The 23,038-nt window shown below is 44.9% G+C and overlaps 1 protein-coding gene across 1 annotated transcript; it reads right to left on the reverse strand.

Annotated features, from left to right (window-relative positions):
- Window positions 1-568: 568 nt before the first annotated feature.
- LOC109424679 (dynein axonemal heavy chain 12) lies at window positions 569-22,785 on the reverse strand. The gene is made up of 9 exons (XM_062843111.1): window positions 22,255-22,785; window positions 12,064-13,494; window positions 11,598-12,007; window positions 10,768-10,948; window positions 7,496-10,702; window positions 7,206-7,439; window positions 1,221-7,063; window positions 1,018-1,156; window positions 569-958 (listed from the first exon to the last, which is right to left on the reverse strand). Exons 1-9 carry the CDS (start codon window positions 22,405-22,407, stop codon window positions 764-766), a joined length of 11,793 nt encoding a protein of 3,930 aa, XP_062699095.1. The 5' UTR covers window positions 22,408-22,785; the 3' UTR covers window positions 569-763.
- Between the last annotated feature and the right edge of the window lie 253 nt (window positions 22,786-23,038).

The following is a 23,038-nucleotide window of genomic DNA, read 5'->3' on the forward strand; positions in this document are numbered from 1 at the left end:
GACTTTTACGAATTTCTTACATTATTTACACCTATAAAGTCATTTCATTACAAAACAACTATTATGGATGAATAATACGCCGAAGTAGTTCATTTTTGTTTAGTTAATTTAAATTCAGGCTGTTTTGGATTAAGCTTCGGTTTTGTCGGCATGTACAGCTGTGCCTAGAACAACTATTTTCCACAGCTGTCGTTTTTTGACCAATTTGTTTCACCCTATGTCTACTATAGTGAACATTTAACCGAAAATATACTGAAATCGAAGAATTTGGTTGGTTTGTGATTTAGGTTATATTTTTCCCTTGCCGCTTCTTTCAAAAAGTTGAGTGTCCATTTTGCCCCGGCAGCAGAAGATGGAAATATCTTGATTTTTGATATAATAATGAAGAAAATATAAACATGTTAAGCATGTAGATACAGCAATAGTTATTTATGTAACGAGTTGCAAAAAGTTGATTTTTTCAGCACGAGTCGTACATTTATCCAACGAGGCTTGCCCGTGACCGGGCTAACAGGGCGAAGACCAGTGGTAATAGCGAGTGACTTTAATGCCTGGGCCGTGGATAAATGTAAGACTCGTGCTGAAAAAATCAACTTTTTGCAACTCATTACATAAAGAACTATATCGCAGGAATCCTCTACTTGAATACGACGTGCGTTTATTCAGAATACAATGTATAGCAAAATTAAGTGCTTGTTTCGCCATTATAATGATTCACTCGTTTCAGATAAAATGATATTAGAAAATTTATCAGTTCCAGCGCTCACTCCGAGATCTGGCACAGAAGTGCCACGCTCCGTTTGACCCAGTGAGCGCTATTCAGTCTGGTCCCCAGCAAAATCGGGATGACGTAGTTCGTTGAATGACCGGTCGTCGAAAGAGTTCCCTTCCGCTCGGCCGTTTTGTATACCGGACATTTGTAGCGGTTGCCCTCGTCCAGCTCGGCTGTCTTGATGGGCTGAAATGGAACAGAAAATGAATGTATGGTCAACTGACGCGCTTTGATCGAATTCTTACTATCAGATGTATGATCGGCATGGTATCGATCAGCATTTTCGGTAACTGTTCCTCCAGATAGCTTCCCCGGAGATTCCACTTGGCGCCTTCCAAGAACAGTCCTTCAATGTAAACGCCATCTTCTGGGCTTGAGTTCACCCTGAAATAAAATTCACATCTAGGAGGTAACGATCACGGGTACAGTACAAAAATCCTCTACTCACGTCGTTGCCCGCAAAACACTGTAGTCGAATGTCAGTATATCGATCGGAATCCGGTACTTGCGAGCGTAGTTCTGCATTGCCGCCGTCAGGAAAGCCTGTGTAAAGTAGAATCCGGAGATCCAGAAAACATTCGGTTTACCCGTTTGATACCACGTTTCCAAGAACGCCAATCGTTCCAAAAAGTCATTGATGTATGCTCCGATCGGTTTCAAACTCGGATACGACTTCCGCATCCAGCTGTCCGGGATCTTTTTGTAGTTGATCGCGTTGTAAACAGATTCCAGCTCCGGAGTCAATACAATTAACCCGGCGATACCCTTTTTCAGATTGATGCAGCTGCTGCGAATTTCCTGGAGCAGATTGTTGAATCGTTCCATTTCCTGAACCAGCACCGTATTCATCGATTCGCTGTAATCTACTGGGTATTTTGCTTTTGCTATTTCCAAGTCGAAGTCTGGTGGTAGTCGACTCTCAATCCCTTCAACGACCGATAATATAGCTTTCTCCTTGTCGGCGTCGCTCATCTCCGAGGATCCTCCCTGGGTCATCAACATGGACTCCAGCAACACCTTGGAAGCGTTAAGATCCCTGGTTATCCCCGCATTGGGATGCAATCCGTAAACGGCGGGACTTGGGTAGTTCGGTACGTTGTTTTTGATATGCGCTACGTACTCTCGATGTTCGTTTCTCAACGGAACTCCATAGCAGTCGCCCTGGTTGGAGAAGCGGTACTTCGGGTCATTCACCACCCGATCATTGATGTAGTCCGCCAAAATAGTAACAATCGCTCGGCGATCCCAAGCGTCGGTAACGCGTCCTCCGTAGTTACACTCTCCGGTGAGGTACGAGATGGCCATATACGGAATGTCGTCGTACTGATTGAGAAAGATCTGCAATTGAAGGACCGAGATCTGGAAGTCGGATTCGTTAAACCCGTAGGAGATGTTCCATCCGAGAGGCCCGAATTTGCGACGTTCTTGGACGACTGCGTGGAAAAAGCAAATTCCATAGAGCAGTTTGGAGAAGGATCGATCTTTTCCGGCACAACCCGTGTAGAAAGCGTCGTCATTCATAGGTTCCGAGTTGTACGATCGCAGGAGATTCTGTTGCAGGCCCGTTGGTGGCTCGTTCGTCATTTTGATACCATTCTGGAGGATGCTTGCCGGAAACTGCTCCGAAGGGTAGCTGGTCAACCAAAGCCGAAAGGAAGACACAGTGTTAAAGAGGTCCATGTTTTCCCACAAGAACTCCAACGTGGGCATCCAGGAGGCGGCAAGGTGGCAATTCTGAAGACACACCCAAGTTCCTTCGTCCTGTGCTTTCTCGATGATTTTCTGCGCAATGGGGCCCTGACCTTGTCCAAGAGATATCGCCTGGAAAGTTTCATCAAATCCCATTTTCTCGGCAAATAGTAGTAGAGCATTCATAGGATCCGCACCAGGCGACAGAATGAAGATCAGTGGAGTTAGACAGTTGGAGTCTTCGTAGGATTTCGCGATGTCGAATGGAGGCGGGAGGACATATGCTGGCCCCATCTCGGAAGCGACAAACTCAGTTATTGCAAGGACAACCTTATCCGGGCGGAAAGTGCGAAGTACTATAAGCTTCTCGAAGCGATTTGTCTTCTCCTGCCATGGCGAGGGTAACTTCTCCAGGTGAGTATCGTCAACGTCATAGTAGCGCTTCCAAGCGTCTGTTGTCTCGATGAAACTCTTTGTGAAACCAGCGAATTCCGGTAGCTGTTCTAATCGGCGAATGTCCTCCCAGAGTTTATCGGTTATCCAACTGGGGTTTGGATTCGGTAGATCAACCGTACTTCTCTCCCCACCAAGTAGAAGAAATTCAAACTCTTTCAAGTCAATCTGATTACAGGAGATCATGATCTTCGTTGTCAGCACAAATGAGAACAGAAGCTTATCCTTTTCGAACAGGGATCTGCAAACATTATTGTACAGATTCAACGTTACCGCATCCATGAGAAACTTCAGTCGCCGAAGAAGATCCTTAGTTCTGTTGGCATTCTCGATCGAGTAAATGTATAGATTAATGAACCAAGATAGCGAAAACTGGTACATGGGATCGATGTTCGGTAGCTCCGTTATACAGTAATACAACGTCGACGAATGAGCCGCCACAGGACGATAGCTCTGACGAAAAGCTTCAATCTTCGCTTCGATTTCCTTCGAATCTTCCTGTTTCTTGACAATATCGATCGAGATTCGCTTAGAATCATCCAAAATCTTAATAGCGGTTTCATCTTCCAATATGTCGCCTTTACTCTCGGACAGGGTTTTCAAAATCTTGTCCTCAACCTCCTTCAGCATGGCAACGTTCTTCGCACCCTGGACGATCAGGGTTTGCCGAAGTTCCTGGAGGTCAGGTCGCTCTTTGGCAACTACAATACCTAGCAGTTGATCTTCTAGGCCTTGGATCGTCAGTGCAAAATTGATGATGGTCACTTTGTTGAATACTTCCGGTAGATAGTGTGGATTGCGAAGTCCTGAAGTGAGATACAGACGGAATTTCGGAGATATTGGGATCACGTTATCTCCTAAGCTCAGATATTCGGTTCCTCCCTGAACAAAAGTGTTCCTATTCAAAAGAGGATCCAAAGGAGCTTCCAGGTCTTCAAAGATATTCTCGATCAGCGCTGGATACCCGTGTTCTATGCATGACTCCAGTCGTTTCATGTAGTCCGCTTGTGAGAACTTCAGGATCTGCAAGTGGTTGTTCCGTTCCATATTGCGGATCCACTTGTTCGCCTGAAACTGTGGATCGATAAACAGGCTAAATCTGCTTGAACTGTCCATTATTATGCCATTCTCCACTGAAAACGCATCCGTTGGCAGACCTGCGATATTCCAGTTCTGAATCTTAATCATGGATCCCAGTATGTCTACCAAGCTGTAACTTTCCGAACAAGGAATTTTGATCTTCTTAACAAACGTGTGCCAATTCTCAATGCAACGATGTCGGTACGTAGCAGTCAACGGAGCAAGATACGCAATCACTCCGCTAGAAACCAGAATATCTCCGGCCAAGTCGTCGTACAGCTGTTGCAGTCGCTCAGCCGAGGCCGTCCAACGGCTCTTCTCTCCACCAAGTCCTCCGATCAACATTTCTGCCCGATGCAACTTCTCCTTGCACATCTGCACTTCATCTTCGACTTCCTGCTTCTTGCGATTCGCCTCCTCCAGGTTGTCATTCAGTTCTGCCACTTTCTTCTCCAAGTCTGCCGCTAACTGTCGCTTCTCCGCCAGTATCTTCTTCGTCTCCGCGTAGGCATTTTCCGCTAGTCGTAGCTTCTCCTTTTTCGGAGCCACTATCTTTGCCACGGCGTCATACAAATCCATTGCAATGATCCATTTGCATAAACCTTCCGCCGCGCTGGACGCCTTCGCCACGATATGTGGTTGAAAGTCCTTGTGGGGTATGAAATCCTTCCGAATTTTCTTCATAACGTCCGGATTGATGTGTTCCTTGTCGTAGTCCTTCAACGTTTGCAGGAAGTTTATATCTCCGAGCAACCGTTTACTGGGTCCCCAATAATCCAGCATCTTCTTTCCAGTGGCCTGATCGGTGACCTTGTCTGGTGGAATACCCTTCATCACGCAAACGGCAGCCATAATCAGCTTGATCACTTCGGGTGGGTTTTTCATCGATTTCACCAAGGTGATGTCATTTTGCTTCAGGGTATTCAACGCTTGAATAGCTTCCTCCAGAATGGGAATTGCTCCAGCGAGGTCCTTCTCACAATCCGCCATCAATACTTGCGTTTCAGCTGCTTGTATGTTTGCCACAATTTCGTCCTTCTTCACTTGTTCCGTAGCTGCAGCTGCTTCTATAGATTCCTTTTCGATTTCTTCGGTCATTTTGCGGGATTCCTCGGCCATGATAATCAACGTCGGTTGTAGGGCGTTTAGTTCCTTTTGCATCGTCGATACGGCTTCCGCTGCAGCATCCAGCTTCTCCAAACCACCCAAGTAGCGCATCTTGTTCTCCATAATTTCGGACTGGTGCTTCTTGGTTAGATTCCGAAAACACTTGATCAGCTCCAAATACGATGCTGAAGTGATGTAGGTGACTCGTCCGGTAGCTTTGGTGAACTCGGCGGACACTTCGCGAGCTACTACGTGGAAGTGTTTGCAGGTTACGACGATCGATTCCTTCACCGAGGGAGCCACGTTCAGCTCCTTCATGTACATTTCTGCAACCTTCTCCAAGGCATCTTCTGGCCATGCGTCAAACCAGTTGATTGTACAGCAGTTGACGAGAGAGGGATACAGACGGATTCTGGTCCTCAGGACCGATCCAATCGGACTGAAACAGATCACGATGTGAAGCTTCTGCTTGCAGCGGTTAACAAAGAACTGGAACACCTCTAGGGGGCTGATGTCGAGGTTTCGGTTTCCGCCTTGAGCTGCAAGTCGCACTAATTCCAGAATCTCCTGCTTCTCGTCAATCGGGTAGATGTTGGGAACTTCTCCAATATTGAGGAGGCAGTCGATGTCCTGAAGGAAGGCCTCCTCCTTTAGTTGGGCTTCCGTTAACAAGAATACCGTGTCCCGACCCATTCCTCCAGCCTCCTTCAACACCTTCTTGAGATCTTCTCTCCACTCGTTGATTCCGTAGTACTTTGTAATCTCCGGTTGGAACAACGATTGTCCACATATCTGAGCCGCCAATTTGGTCAACGATTGTCGTCCGGATCCACCCATCCCAACTAGCATACAGCTTCCTCCGGACATTGACATTATACGACAAATTTTATTCAAATGCTGCAGAGCATACTGGAACAGAACAATGTCCATCTTCGCCTTATGTGTGCTGTTGTATTCTGCCAGATCACGGTTCGCCAAATCCCTAAACTGCTCCACCTGCTGCGTTTCCTCGTATTTCCGATCTTCTGGCTCGGCGTCCGCGTCAAAGTAACTCCCGAACATCAAATTATTCAAGTTTCCCAGCTTCACAACTCCAGTTTGCTCGTCGAAGAAATCCGGCAGCAAAAGTTCCGTGCGCTCCTTGAAGAACGTTTTCAGATTCTGGTTCAGCTTGTCGAATACGAACAACCGATCCGCATCGTTGACCAAGCGATCATAGAAAACACGCATGGCTTCGTGCATCCAAAGCCGTGGGAATACCTTCTTGCTTTCGACGGATTCGCGTTTCAACATCGAACAACCACTGATGACCCGCGAAACGTCCCGAAGGTTGAAGATGTAGTGCGACTTAGCCGGAGTTGGCAGAAGTTTTGCGCATGCAAACTGATACGTGTCCAGAGTTGCGTTTACGATCATGTTAACCATCGTGGTTACATCCGTGGCGTGGCCACCCTTCTTGTATCCGTCCAGCAGAACGTTGCTGAAGATCTTGAACATCGTTTCATCGTTAAAGTTGCTGATGGCAAAGATGTCAAAATGGCACAGGAACCGCTCGTACACGTTCTGACGACTTCCTCCCGGTAGACCGCAGGCCGTCATTATGAGGATCTTTTCCAGGAACAGTTTGGACGCATCTTTCGGATCGTACCAATGGCTGTAGTCGAAGTATTGTCTGATCAGCTCTATAGGCGGTTGAGCTCCGTAGATCTCTTTGGCCGGCATGTTCATGTCGTCGATGAAAAGAACGGAAGTTTTGTTGTCCGGAGGTCCGTAACGACCGCGCTGTTTCTTCAGTAACTTGGATATGATTAGCTCTTGGGTTTGATTGGCCGTGATCTGGGACGTGAAGGTGATGAGAGTAGGCAGGAATGTTGTTTGGTCCATTTTGCTCATCAGATAGTTTTGCAAGTAGTACGTTTTTCCTGTGCCGGTGGGTCCTACCAGGAGAAGAGGTTTTTTGTTCTGAAAAAGATAAGCAAAGTAGAGTTAGAGCCAAAGAGCCATTTTAGTAATCTGATGCCCCCAAATTCGAAACCAAAGTGATTATGGCACCGATGGAGAAAGAAGGCAATTTGTCACATGAAAGCTTCTCACAGATCCTTACCTTCACGTGAATGTCCAGTATGTGCATGTAACGGACGGAGTCCAAAGTCGGAACCAGGAGGGTGATGCCCACTTCGTTTTTCATCTGCCTAACCATATCTGGGTAGTAGCGCCAGTTGCCCTTTTGCTTAAAATAGTACACGTAGTCCATGATCATTCCTTCGCCTGGCATTGACACATCGATTTTCCCCAAAGCTTCCGGAACCGGATGATTCTCATCCGTACCCTTCCAAATCTGAAAAAAGTTGTTGTTTTCAAGTGAATAAAATGTTTCAATGTAACATTCCTCACCTCTCGATAGAACTCATCAAACTTGACCTTCGACTCCATGTCTAAAATACCTCCCAAGCCCCAAACGACCGAGTACATCAACGCCGCCTGAAACCACGTGAACAGGTACTTCGCGTACTCGTCCGGGCTCTCATGAACCGCCTCATCGATTACCATTTGGAAGATGTTCATCGTACAGGTCAGCAAGTTAATATCTCCAGGGTACAAATACTGCCGGCACTGCCTCCTAATGAACTTCAGACAGTCCGGAATCACCCACCGGAAGATCTCAAGCAGTAGCTCCTCCCAATCCGCCGTCCATTGCTTGTTGCACCGCAGAATCCACGACTTCACAAAAGCCTCCCACCCAATCACGGACGGCTCCATGAAGATCATTCCACACCGAGACACCGTCGCAGGCGATGCCTGCTCCAGATCCATAACCTCAAATATCATCGACATCTCTCCGCTCATCGTAATGACTTCACCCGAGGTCAAACACAGCTTCTTATTGTCATCCAACACCGTGTTCATATTCTCGATCCAAACCGCATCCACCGGCCCATCGAATATCAACCACTTCCGATCGGGCTCCGTATCGATGGCGAATCGCCGGAAGATCGTTGACGCAATTCCGTCAGTCCATTCGTACGAAATCGGATCGAACGCTCCATACAGCTGACCCATGGTAATCGCCTTGGGGTTCACCACTTCGTAGTGAACGCGCTGAAAGTACGGATTGTCGCTTTTGCCTTTCAGCTTCGTCAAGCACTCGGCCAGAACTTGCAGGGTCATGGACTTGCCCGAGAAGGGAAGCCCAACCATCATGAAACCGTGTCGCACGATGATCATCTCGTAGGTTTGAATCACTTTAGTCAGGAAGGTATCCTTGGGTTGCAGCTGCTTCTCCCGGCAGACGTCCTCGAATGCGTTGGTCAGCAGCGTGTAATCTGCTTCGGGGAGCGAGACTCCGGGGAATAGATCGGAAATGATTCCTTCGAAAAGAGGGACGTCTTTCCGGAGGAATTTCGGAAGGTTCACGTCCAGGAGTGACCTCAGCAGCAAAATTTCTTCATCTTCATCGGGGAACGCCTTTTTGAGGTTACCGCAAGCTTGAAGTACAGTTTTGACGGCTCGCATTCCGTAGTCGTAGTGATTCTGGGAAGACAGCTGTTCCGAACAAAGGCGATAAGTGGTAACGATTTTGACTGCCAGGGATCGTGCATTAGTGAACCCGAAAGAATACAAAGAGATCTCTCCGATCATGGCGTAGTCTGGAACCATCATGGCGACGGTCCGGAAGAGCACCTTGAGATTGTCCGGAAGCTCTGATCGACCGGCGTAGCCAGGATTCATCGTTATGCAGACGTAGCATGCGGGATTTAGATTCAGTTCCGTTCCTTCGAATATGAACTTCTGCACTCCTGCTCGGACAGCCACAATGATGCATAAGATCTGTTGTGCGACTACCGACAATACTTCCAATTCGATTCTGTTGAACTCGTCGAAACAGGCCCATGCTCCAGAAGAAGCCAGCCCTTTGAAGAACTTCCCCATCGCTTTGTAATCCAGCCCATCCGAACAGTTGAACACCTTGCACTGTACTGCCAGCGCCTTTGCCAAATCCTTGGTTGTTTCCGTCTTACCGGTTCCGGCAGGACCTTCCGGTGCCCCATTCAGATGCAGCTGGTATGCTCCCATCAGAGTCCGGTAACATCGATCCGTCAACGGAGTGATAACCAACCGATCCGAATTTCCTAGATATTCGCAAGCATAGCGAACCGAAGCGTTGATAATCTTCACTGTCACTTCTTCCTCGCTCCAGTAGTATCGCAACTGTGCCAGCCATTGAAAATCATTTTCCGAGTGAATCCCTTGCTTGATCAGGTCGTCTACGACATCCTTCGCGTGAACATCGATAACTATCAGCGCTTTGATCGTGATGCGGTCCAAATTGGTAATCTCCTTCGAACGAATAAGCATGACTACATCCATGAGCTCCTTCTGCAACTGTTCATAGTACTCCACGATCGCTTCTGGTTTCTGTCCCAAGCACGCATGAATATTTGCTGCCCAGTAAATCTGCGATACGCAGAGCACTATCATGCCAGGCCAATCCAACACCCAAGCGTGACGTTCCTTCTCCTTGTACGCCTCATAGCTGCCTCGCATTTCATGGAACACGGCACGCAACATCTCTTCCTCTACCCGAAGCAACCACTTCTCCACGCTTCCTCGAGCTTCCGAAGTCGACACCTTATCCACGAACTGTACCTGTTCCTTCTCAATGCTGAACATCGAGCGAATATCCAAAGCCTGATCAAACTCCAGTCGGTTGACACCTTCGAAGCACTTGCTCAAATGTGGCTGAACCCGAAGCGGATCCTTCGTTTCCGACAAAATCTCCAACATTTCATCGTTCGAGAGGAAGAAGAACCTCGGGAAGTACAGCCGCTTCTTCTCCAGATATTCGTTGACGCCGTTGGTGATCTCCTCCATTAGTTCATTGGACTCCTCCAAAGCTTCCAGAACACCCTTGGCCGCCGCCACATTCATCACTGAATGATTCGCTTCAACAATCTTCATGTACATCCGATACGTCTTGTCCACCTGCTGGAACATCCTACCTTCGTTCGGCATCTGCGCCACGATATCCGCCGACGAGAAAATGGGCAGCAGATACAACCACGTGCTCTGCACCTTTCCCCATTGTTCGATGGTTTTGTTAACACGGGTGAGAGTTTTGTACCATTCTTTCACTTCCTTCTCGCATGGCTTTACGAACGCTGAACCTCTCATTGCCAGAGTCTTGATGATGTGGTCATCCAACACCGCCTGTATTTCATCCAACCCAGACAAAATGTTCAGATTGGTTTCCTTGAACGGGTTTAACTTGAACTCGATCGTCTCCCACTCTTTGATCATGGCCGCCAAATTCTTCTGTAGCTGCAGCTCCTTGTTCGCCCCGATACTGATGATTTCGAACTTGTCCAGATCTTTGTCCAGCTTATGGTTGATGATCTTACGCAGGGTAGTGCCTGCATCCGGGGTCAAATCGAATCCGGCAATCTCGGACATCTCGTCCCAGTGACGATCTTTCAACGCCGGATTGCACATAATGTTCACGATGTACACTCCCAGGTGGAAGTCCTTGATGGACTGTGTCATCCGGGCGCAAAGCTTCAGTGGACACGGATGCTTCTCCGGATCCGGATCTTCCGTTTGACCCTAAAATGGGGAGGTGGCTGTAACGCTCATGTGATTGTGGATCAGAACGAATCTAGTGGAATTACCTTGAATTTACAGAGTGTGTTCTCCAGCATGTCTGCCTTGATGCGATTCCGGTAGTACTTCTGAGTCTTTTGAAATTCCTTCAAGAATTCTTCCGTTTTGGATTCCACAAAGTGAGGCTCCAGATATTCAAAGGGACCATCCATCCAAACATCATAATAGCGTATCCAACGCATACATAACCTGAAATAGTTGCTTTATTAGATTAGTTCTAGCATTCGGCGATAACCCAGCCACGGGCTGAAAACTTCACTAATAAAGCTAATAAAAAAAATAGTTCTAGCAAGTACACGTAAGAATATCCCAAGGAATATCCTAAACCCTGACCAGAGTACCCAAGTAACATGTTTTAATAAAAACGACTAAGTGCACTAAAACGACTTAGTGGTTCCAATAACCATCATAAAACCAAAATAAAAGGAATAAGGTTTTATGACGGTTTTTAAAACCTCTACAAGACATGCTGGTCATCAAAATATTGAGTAGTGTCACTAGCTCCCAGGTAGACCATGGACCATGGGTGATTCACACTAAGAGATTAGCAATCACCATGAAGCGTATGAAAACTTGAATTGAAACGATATGCGGAGGTTTTATGCAACTGTGAATGATGTGCTACAAGACCACGCCACAGCCTGCTGGGAAGAATACGTTTAAAGGCCACATGCTACGTAGACTGTACATTGTTGAAGAAGACTTGGGAATCCTTAACTTTTGGAAAAGCTAGGAACATGACGCTGTCGCCAAGGAAGCTAGGAACAAAGCTACGCTGTAGCAAACAATGTATTAGGATAAGTACATAAAATCTATAATAAGAGAGTTTACGAATTACCTGATCAACTTGTAGAACGGCACGATGAAAGTCTTGATCGCTTCCAATACTGCATATTGAGATTTGGGAAACTTGAACAACACCTCTTCCTTGTTGATCCACTTGACGTAATCCTCAAAGACAAAAATCTGATCGATATAGCTCTGCAACAGCATCACGTAGTCTCGGAACTTCTCCGTTTCCGTCATGTCGTTGATGATCGCTATCTTGGGAATCATTTCCTCCATCTTTTCGTTCAACTGCTTCGTCACTTCCTGTAACTTCTCCTCAAACTGGAACTTGTAGGTTTCAAAGTTTGTGGAATTGATATCAAACACCGCCTGTATCCGGAAGTACCAGTTGATACTTTCCACCTGGACGTCCATGTGATCCGGTGGCAGCTCCATCAGCTCCACCAAGTATGCTCCAATCTGTAAAAAAACGGTCAAACTCTCCGAAACCTTCAATGCACCCACTACCCACTTACCCTCATCGATTCCTGAATCTTCTCGCGCAGTTCCTCTATAACCTCCGTTTTAGCGCGAGTCATGTACTCCCCGTTGGCCATCAGCTGCTCAGTCGAGGTCGGTATCTCCAAAGCCCGATCCTTAATCTCTTCAAATTCCTTGCAAATCCGTTGACTCTCCTTTCTATGTTCCACCGCGATGTGCGACGCAATCCGCTCAATGTACTCCCGGACCATTTTCCGCACGCTACCGATGGCATCCGATTGGTTCACGATGGCCACGTAGAAGTACTCCTTCATCACCATGTTCTTGATCTTCTCGTTGTACGCTTGGAAGTAGTCGATCTTCTCCAGATATTCCTCGAACGAACGCGGTTCGCTCAGGAACTCGTCCAACTCGTCGCGGGTCTCGGGACTTATCAAACCGGCAAACTGCTCCTGGAAGTCCTTCAAATAACTGACCAATGGTTCGAAGGTCTTCTCCAGAGCAAGTTGCAAGGCGTTGTGAGCCTCTTGTAGGGTGATCTCGCCGACCACAATCTTCATAAAATTGACTTTGGTCACAAATGCCTGGGCATCGATGATGTTCTCCAGCGCATCCAAGCGTGAACCCACCGTGGCAATGTCCTCGATCGCGTTCTGATACACGCTAAAAATGTCGTTCAAGCTTGGAAACAAGTCCACCACCCCGTCGTCACATATGGCGATGACCTTCATCTGTGGAATTTTATGAACATTGAGAACGGTCTGCCGCAGGTGTTCAATGGTGCGAAGTTTCAACTCGGTCAGCTGGCGATTGATGAGTCCCGAAGCGCAGCTGATCACTTTCGGCCACATCGACTTCGGAAGCGTACGACGATCGTAGTGTTTCTTCAGGATTCGCGTGATCTTTGGATACCACTCCTGGGCGATGAAGTTGTTGTATCCGAGGAGTTCCTTCTTGGCCATATCGCGAAGCTCATTCAACGTAATCTCATCCTTCATCCTATACTTGGTGTAGTCATTCAAAACCGCCGGAAAGTCCGAATAGGAATAATGGATAATGCACCGAATGAACGGATGTGGAATCAGTAGGTTTTTCTGGATAGAGGCCTTATGCTTGAGGAAGTTTTTGTAGTTGGGAGTTCTCCCGAGTCGCTTGAACTCAAACTTTTCCCTCGGTGGAACATAGTCATCGGGAGCGGGTTTAAAAATTTTCTGGCAGCTAAAAGCTTTCATGACTTTGTCGAAGTCTTCGTGAACGTCCGCCATGTAGTTTTTCAGCGCGGCTGGATATTGCTGCCGTAGGCGCTTCGGAACGAAAGACAGAATTTTTTCTTCCGTCCGCGAAAGCATCTTGGGAACCGGAGCTCGTTTGGCATGTTCACGAAGCTGATCGACGTAGTAGGACTCGGGCTTCGGGATGACATCGTCCAGGTCTTCGGTTTTTCGGCGACAGATTTTGACTTTTTCCTGAAATAGATTTGAAAGATGTGTCTATGCATTATATACTATGGGAGCATCACGCCAAAATTAGGAGTTTTCAAAACCCAATTAGGAATTTTCAAAACTAATTCAGGTTTAATAATCTGGTTAAATTACGCTTTCAGTGAAAACAGTAAATCATCGATGACAATTAAATAGGGAAGACAGAAGAGAGAAGAATGAAGGAATGCAATTGAGCGAGCAAAAATACGTGGAGCCAAAGCCGCAAGCCGCTAACTCTATTTGGATCTCGAGAATGCCGCTTTCATGCTGTAATCAAGGAAAAGATAAGTTGTTGAGAGCTAACATCTTATTGCTTCTGTCTTGGTTGGAACGTCGCTGATATGCTGCAATTGGTTCTGATAGCATCGTTGGTGGTGCGATCGTACGATACAATATAATGGACGGATCCTTTCCGTTCGATGGCTCGACTTAGTATTCCGGATATTTTGCTAAAAGTGATCATCTTCAAACCCCCTACGGCTCGTGATGCATGGTCGAAACCAGTCAATTGAGCAGGAGATAATAGCTGAAGAATACCAAACTCAGGTATGGGAAACCGAATACCTACAACCTGAATGAGGTATTAAGAAGCCCTGCATAAGAGGTAAAATACCTAAAATAATAACTGGTGTATATTTTGGCATAACAAGTGAATAATGGCCTCAGGTATGGCAATACCTAAATAATAATCGGCGATTTTTCCATACAAATAGCGATTTTTCCATAACTGAATAATACCTCAAACAGTCCTCCACACTAAACCAATAACTCGTTGAGGTATTTCATCAATACCTACAAAATACCAAAATAAGTTATTTTCAAGACCTGGGTAGCCGACCAATACCTTGTCTTGGTATGATACCTGACTTTGGTATGCTGCAGTTATGTGCCACTTATTCGTTCCTGCTCGGGAAGGAGACGTGGCCCTAAATGCGTCCGACAGAGGCGGGCGGAAAGTTGAAGAGGAAGAAAGGGATGGCCACCGTGAGCAACCACGCTCTCAAGTCGGTTGCGAAACGCGCAAGGGGCAGGGAAACCAAGCCCCATGAAGCCAACCCTAAGAGACACGGCGACCAACCGGACCAAGTGAAGGAGAACCCATAGATTACGGTTAGAAAGAAGAAGTGTTGAGAAAAGTGAAACCAGCCCGCAATCGCGAGCGGAGCGACGGCTGGTCTTCAAATCTGAGGCGGATATTTACATACGCTGAGATGTTGAGGGCCATACGAGGCAAAAATCGTCTCTCACCGCTGGGCGCGGATGTAACAATTATCAGGCGCACCAGAAACCAGGACTGGAGAGATGATGCTAGTGCTGAAGAAAGAGGCGGCCAAGAATGGCTCCTCCTACAAGGCACTCAGGAGGTATTGAGCGAAAAAGTGCAGGTGAGAGCTCTAACGGCGAAGGCGACTCGCCACCAGTCACATTGGCCACCAGTGAATGAAATTATCGATCACTATTGCGATCATAGAAAACTCTCTCACACGCATTATCGGCGAAAAAAGACGTGCGATAAATTTAGACCCGGGTTACTGCCGAGAATGTGTTCTCACTCGTCCCGTAGCGTCGAAAATGAATTATCACCAGCAATAAAAAGCCGACTGGTTTGATTTCTGCTGTTTGTTCGTCTTTCCGTCTTGCAGTCGCCACCAAAAGTAGCTTTTATGCATCAAATTTCTACGTTCTCTCGAGCAGCTTGTGTGGTTGCGTGGTTATGGTGCGCACTAAGAAACATTTTTGTGGAGGGTCTAATCCCGTTGACGGTACATTTTTTGTTATTTGCCTTCTGGTAATTATCGCGATAGCCGGCAAGGCGATGAAGTTGGATAGCGAAAATAGCAAGAGTGATTTTCGGCTACCTTTACTGCCCCCACTCGCATAACAGTCCCATTTGCAAAAAGTAAGAATTGAGAAAACGGCATTTGAAGTTTGAAAACTTGTTTCCATATAAAACTTTGAAAAATCGCCAAATTTTGAAAAATATTTCGATCATCTCGAAACTTTCACAGATTGCTTTGCACATGAATATATAACTGTAAAAAATATTACAATCACTACAAAGTTGTTCAGTTTTGTGTTACGTGACACAAAAATCCATGATGGGACTGTTATGCGGGTACTTTTGATATGGGACGCTCATAACTTGGTATTTTTTTCACACATTGACATAAAAATTCGAAATTTTTATTGTTGTTTTTGGAAGTACATCAAAAATGATGACTATTTATAACGTTAACTCAAAAGTGGTGAAAAGTCAAATGGGACTGTTATGCGAGTGGGGGCAGTTTAGTCGTGGACAACAACAGCGAACGCAGATCGCCACGATCAAGCTCCTCGTAGGACGTGTTTTAAGTGCTTCGAGCAAGGACACAAGTCGTGGGCGTGTAACCCTACGTCTCCGCTAAACAGAAATGACTTGCCATTTTGCTGCCAGAAAGAGAAAACGTAACAGAAATGATCAACACCGCTGCTTTCCATGCAAACAGCGAGAGAACATTTCTGTTATGACACATCTGTCCAGCAAAATGGCAAGACATTTCTGTCTAGTGGAGACGTCGGGTTAAGGCCCCGACAGGAGCAAACTCTGCTGTACGGAGTGGAAGGCCTCATCGCCAGGGAGTGCAACTCAGCACCAAAACGACTGATTTGCATGGCGAACAAGTGTCACACGACCAGCCGGCTGTTTGCTCTGCTGGTTCAAAAAGTACGGCAAATTTCAATTAGCCTTATGTGATTCAGCCTTTTGTGATTTCGCCTTTCGTGATTATGCCTTTTGTGCCTTTCCACATTTTGTATTTCCGCCTTTTGTGATTCCACCTTTCGTGTTTTCGCCTAACGTAGGACACCCGGGCTTTCAAACTCGGAATGGAAGGGAAAACGTCTTTAAAATTCTAGGTTTTATTGATGACTAAAGAAAAAAATTCAATTTACAGACATGGACTACTACGATAATGTTTGTCGATTCATTCAGCGTTGCTAAGCAGCAAGACTTCATGAACGCTCCTCCTCAACGCTGATCATGCAATCCGCACATGGTCCTCAAATGTGCCAATCTGGTTCCTCCGATGGCCTTTTCATTTGACAGATCGTATGCCACTGTTTACAACTGCCGAACAAAGGCGCAAACGCTGAACTGTCAGTTTCATAGGAGAACTGTCAAAGTCCTCTAAAATCAGCTGATTTTAGACGTCAAATGAAAAGGCCCATAAACGAAACAGATCTCGCCAGATGTCTTGATGTCCCGCACGAAATGCTATGTGGTAGCGATGTGCTTCGTTCTGTTGCTAAACTTACCGACATCCAACATCTTCAAAGCGCTTTGGTTGTCCTCGTACAATACCGGATTTTGAGCCTCGGCCAAAGCAACAAATTTCGCCTCCGCAGTGGACAATCAGGCTTATTCTGCGCGGCGTATGAGGTGAGACGGACGGTTTCGTCTCACGTGACGTGAGACGACTAATGTAAATCAAATGGGGCGAGTCGACTTTTGTCACCTCATTCGACTCGTCTCACCTCACACGCCGCGCAGAATAAGCCTGAATAAAATGTACGACTGTTTTCTGCATGCCCAGCTGATCGTACCGCCGTTGAATTGGATCGCCATACCGCTATTCAAGGTTGCGATCATTCATTTGCGAAGATTTACATTCATTTGCTATTATCTCAGTTCAGAAGCATGCTATCGAAAAGCAATGTATGGATGAATTTAACCTTGTAGTTTTATCTGAAAGTTTGCCGAATAACATTGGGGTCGCAAACGTATACCAAAGTCGTGAGCGAGCTGTGAAGGCAACTCTCCACGCGGTGAATGTAAATTTCATTCACGCTGTGGAAAGTTGCCTTCACAGCTCGCACACGACTTTGGAATGCGTGTACGACCCCAATGTTATTCGGCAAACTTTCAGATAAAACTACAAGGTTAAATTCATCCATACATTGTTTTTCGATAGCATGCTTCTGAACTGAGATAATAGCAAATGAATGTAAATCTTTGCAAATGAATGGTTGCAACCTTGCCGCTATTCGATTTCCGATCTTGCCTATGCTCTGCCCAGTCGGCATCAGAGAAGCCAACTAAACCACTTCGTCGGTTGTTGTCACTGAGACTCAACCAGTTTCCTTCAGGTACCGTGCAACACGCTTGAGCTCCAGCCAACCATTTTGTGAAGGGTTGCTCGTCTTCCGGTTTAGGATCGACATCGCTGCTGAAATGTCCGGTCGAGAGTTGACCGAGACGTACAGAAGTTGTCCCAACAGCTTCTAATACTCCACGTTGTTTGGAAGGGATGCGCCAAGTTCTTGCTTGTAGTATCCTGGATCCAACGGAACCTTGGAATCCTTCGCATCTTCCAAGCCACAGGGGCACAACTGATCGTCTTCCTATGACAGGCTAATCAACGCCCGTACCTTCGCGTCCTTCGCCTTCCAAAAGGGATCCGGATTCTTCGGTTTTTCCTCACTCATCACGCCGAAAAAATCTTGCTGAATGAGCACCAACTCCATCCGAAACTTTCAAACGGCGTAGTTGCTGTCGCCGAGCTTCTTCAGTGAAGTTTTCAGGTCGCTCATCGTTGAGAATCTTCCGGCTGGTTCCGCTTGAAAGTGGTCTTCCGCTTCTTGAAAATTATCGTCCTCGTCTTGCATCCGTAACAGGGTTTTGCAGGCCCATAACCTATTGGCTTTCAGACTCGGAATGAAAGGGAAAACGTCTTTACAATTCTAGGTTTTATTAATGGTCGAACAAATTTCATTTTGCGGGCGATAATTTTTGTCGATTCATTTAGCGTTGCTAAGCAGCATGACTTCATGAACAGGAACACGGAAGAAGACGGCCACAGGCGAAGGTCATCGACCGTTATCGGGAATGGCTGACCTCGCGCATCGATAATCCGGTATTTGTGGATCGATTGCTTATGGAGGGTCCATCCAGCGATCTATCCAGCGATGATCTATAGTCGGAACCCTAAGCCGTGCATGTGACGCTGCAATGCCAAGACTATCCCTACCCAGAATTGGACGCAAACCACCAGTATGTCGTGGCCATTACCCCGAAACATCCAGAAAATCACCCAAATAGTGGTGGCCGTGAAGTTATTAGAAATTAATGAACATGGTTATAAGTTCATTCGATTCTAAAACAGACAGATACATACTGATTATTCCCGTTCTTTTTTATCATGCATGCTCACTCGTGAAAACGATTGAAGAAAATGCAATGAAATTATAATGACACATTCATTCAATTTGTACGATACTAAGCCTTTATGGCCGATGACTAATGACGATTCACATGTCTATTCAATTATTATTGATCCTGATGAGCTCGGTAAGCTTAAGCTAATAGAATTATCCAATCGGCCTCATTTTTTGTTTTTTTTTATAAATTTGCTTCAAAGGCTGTTGGCATTGTCCCTTATAATATTTATACATACATTTTTTCTTCTTTTATTAATGGCTGTTCTTTGAATCTGTCGATGTAAAATACTGTAGAAATTATGCAGTTCAAGTTTTATTTAACATGTCCCTTCTTTTAAATTTGCATGTTCTTTCGAAGTTATAGTTATTGCTATGAAAGCTACAAGTATTTCAATCTGAAATTGTCCCTTCTTTTAAAAGTTCACTGTCTATTTAAGTAAACAACCGAATATCTATATCCCCACAACTTTCGTTTTAGGTAGACATAATTTAGTACCGAATACTTGCTCTAGGTCTAGACCATGCCTACTGGCTGGCTTTTTGATGATGAGAATGATCGAAAAGATGTCCGTTCGGCCAAAAAAATGATTTAGGCTGAAAGTCATGAGGATAAATGCCAATTAGCCACCAAGAATTTTGGCATAGATCAACTGTACTTAGCATAAATTTGCTTCACATTCGAATGTGATGACTTTTTCCATATGCTGCTTTGAGTTACTCACACACGGTTGTAAACTGGTGACAAATGGTTGTGCTGGTGGCGAAACTGCACTTCTTGAAATGTTTGCCTTCTTTTAAAAATAGGCTGTTCTTTCGAGTTTGCACTGTCCAATCGTGTACTGTAGCAGAAGAATAACTAGCCACAGAAGTCCAATGTCGCGACTGTTCATGTGACTAACATCTAGTTTGCCACGCCCTTACAGCGTCAGCAGCGGTACTAGAAGTGTCGAGTTAAATTTGTTTACCAAAACAAAAGGTCCTCTACAAGATAACTACTTAAAAAAAGTAAGTTCAAGCAATTCAAGTTAGTAAAATAATTAAATGAGAAAAGTGACTACAGCGCCATTGGAATTCTAGTGTATTTCTATTACTGTAGCAGAGTTATTTGGCGACCAAACTGTTAATATCTCTATAGAAATTTTCCCTTCTTCTCATCAGAGGCTGTTCTTTCGAGTTGGAGTGTTACATTGTTTATTTGCAGACCAACTACTAACTCTATAGGAGATTTGTTCTTCTTGGAATTATAGGGTGTTCTTTCAAGTTGAGTTTTTCAGAATTCACTGGCGGCCAAACTAGCAACTTGATTTGGTGTGTATTTTTTTCTTTTTTTTTCTAGAATAGACTTTTCTTACTTCTTACTGTGTATGAGATTTGTCCTTTTTCAATGTAGGCTGTTCTTTCTAGTTGCATCGTTACTGAATTTATTGGCGATCAAAATGGGTTGTACTTTCGACTTACATTGTTACATAGTTGTTTGGTAGCCATGTGGTTTATAAGCACAGGCACATTTCTGTATACAGGCCGTTTATAAACTACGTAGAGTTTTATGTAGAAGGGAGGTCAATCCAAAGTCTACGCTATGGACAAAAGTCTACGAGCGGGAGGGAGAGAGGTCTGAGGTGACCAAAATTTGGTCTACGTGGATTATGAAAGGTCCCATAGGAGATTTGCCCTTCTTGAATTTATAGGCTGTTCGTTCTAGTTATATCCTTGCCAACCTTATTCGCAGACAAAGAATTAACTACATTTTTTCTCTCTTTAAGAATGCGTAGTTTTTCTAATTTATACTGTTACAGAGTTGTTTAAATATCAAGCTCTTTTCCTTAAGAGATTTTCCCTACTCCAAACAATAGGCTGTTCAAGGCCCACTTTTGGATCGGTCTTATTTTGATCTAGCTGAGTGATCTTTTGGCTTAGTGATACTTTGGCCAAATGTCTTTATGATCTAATGCACCAGTATCCTCAGACAGTATTTAAAGGGCCTTGGCTGTCAGCTATATCTCATACAAGATCAGATCGCATAGGTTTATGCATTTATTTTGATTTAGGGCTATCCATTAAAATGACTTCTTCTGCTATTACAGTTGTCATTGTTTTCTTGTATTATTCCTTCTTTTAACAATGTCTGCTCTTTGTAGAAGTAGTGATAATAGCATCATAACTTTAAAGAGTTCTATTTCGGAACTTGTGGATATCAGCATGTCTTAATTCTCAAATTAAGACCAGTCTGAGCCAGAATGTGTCAATCAGTATAGATCGACTTGAAAATAATGAGATTTATTGAGTCTGTGGAAAAAAAATGTGATATTGGTTTTCCGGGAAATGTAGCGTTCCAGAAAATGGATTTCCGGAAAACAATTTTCTGGAGAATGGGTCATTCCGCATAATGTTTTCCGGGAAATGTCATAGATTTTGAAAAATTGAGTATATTATCGCCTATCTCTGGATTGTCGCGCTCTGTGTTAAGCTACACGGAGAAATCAAACTACCTAATTTTTGGGTCGATTTTACTCAAAGCTGAGTATATCGAATAAACTAGTTACCCAAAATTAGGTTGTTTTCCCTTTTTCCCCCACCGATGTTGTCAAAAACAAACAGAGATGCATCTACCCAATGGGGGTCCTTGAGCCCAATAAGCCAATTTTGAGTAAATGTAGGTATACTCAAATTTGGGTTGAATGATGGGGGGGTCTTGGGTTGAATTTACCTACTCTTAAGTATATTTTTTTTGCTGGAGGTAAAGGCAATTTACCTAGTGTGAGTTTAATCGATTTACTCAAATTTGGCTTATTGGGCGGAACTATGGGATTGCGTCAAAAGAACTCAATTTTGGGTAGTTTGGCGGTTCCGTGTACATTTTGCTAATGTTTATTTTATTTCATTTATTGATTGAAAGTGCGAAAAATTGAGAAAATCCATCTTTACCTATATCCTTTATGAAAAACATATATAAACCATCATCAGAATAACCTATCCAAAATATTCTTTCGGGGTAGTGGCATTCGGGATAATGGGGTAGAACCGTATCGCAGAACTCCACGCATCCTGCCTAAGAGCTACAAGAAGGATGCAAAGAGCTTGCACCAATGAGGGTAGAATGAAACGAAGTGAGGGCTACAGGGCGGCTAAACTGGCACTGAACAAGAGACAAAAAGAATGGAATAAATCGGTGCCGTAATCGCTTGTTTTCGAATAGGATGAATATGGGAGCGTGAGATTACTGATGGCACACATACCCTATTAACATAACGGCAGATTCATGTTCAGCACATTTTTGTTTCAAAATAAAAGGGAAGTACTTTCAATGCAACTTTCTGCTTTTATCGATCGATGTTCCTGTCTAGAGTTGAAAACGTTCAGAAGTTCAGTGAACCATAACCTCATTCTCTGGTGCTCGTAGTACATATTTGGTAATGTATTCTATTTGTGGACACACAATTATTCGTCTTTAGTTTACTGCTGTGATGAAGGCAATATGTATAAATATCTAAAAAAAATCCTGGAAGCCCCAAAAATTTTCTCCCAAATTCAATTTTATCCCCGACTTACCGCAGCGGCCTTCCGTTGGATGAAACTATAATGGCGTCGTTCCTTCACCTCGGACAGGAACAGATTCAGCAATGGGTTCTGTATGTACGGCTCATTGTCGTACTTGTCCAGCCTGTCGCACGGTTTGTGCAACTTGGCCAACCGTCGACTCATGCTGATTGGTCAAAATTAGCACCTACCGTGGGTCATTTCCGTTGAAATCCGGCCAAAAGCGAGACCACTCAAAAACTTCCGCCGAACTCAAAAAATTTTCACTTTGTTTACAGCCGGAAAATAGTAGCAACCCGGTCAACGCGGTCGTTATGGGAGACGACTCCCACACATGGCATGGCCACCTGTTGTTGGCATTGCTGGTTTGAACTTGACCCGCTTCATGGTCGCACGTGACCTAGGCACGTGGTGGTGAAAGCGACATAACATAACCTTGACATCCTGATGCAACTGGGTTAACCTTTTGTTGGTGCACCACGTGTTGCTGCATGCAACAGTTGCAACGTTGCTACCAACAGTTCTATTCAACCAACTGTTTGATATTTGCAAATGTTATATCTATGACGGCAATTATTATCCACCTGTTGCGAATCACTCGACTAGTTTTTTGTATGCAACAGGTTGCAATAAGAATAGGGACTATTTTTTTAGCCTGTCACCCTCAGCATGATCTTACCACAGAAAACAGACATCCAAGTCCAGTTCCGAAACTGTGTAAGGAATTTAACGGCCATTTGAAATCGGCTACACAAGTGGCAATAGCGTGGCGCTGCAATCGCTTAATTTCCCATAC

The sequence above is a fragment of the Aedes albopictus genome, chromosome 3 (assembly GCF_035046485.1).
Source record: "Aedes albopictus strain Foshan chromosome 3, AalbF5, whole genome shotgun sequence".
Classification (NCBI taxonomy): domain Eukaryota; kingdom Metazoa; phylum Arthropoda; class Insecta; order Diptera; family Culicidae; genus Aedes; species Aedes albopictus.

Coding starts and splice junctions, on each gene's coding strand:
- LOC109424679 (XM_062843111.1), bottom strand. CDS start 22,407: ATGAGTCGACGGTTGGCCAAGTTGCACAAACCGTGCGACAGGCTGGAC. Junction 10,703..10,767: donor ACACACTCTGTAAATTCAAG/GTAATTCCACTA, acceptor TCCCCATTTTAG/GGTCAAACGGAAGATCCGGA. Junction 7,064..7,205: donor TACTGGACATTCACGTGAAG/GTAAGGATCTGT, acceptor TATCTTTTTCAG/AACAAAAAACCTCTTCTCCT.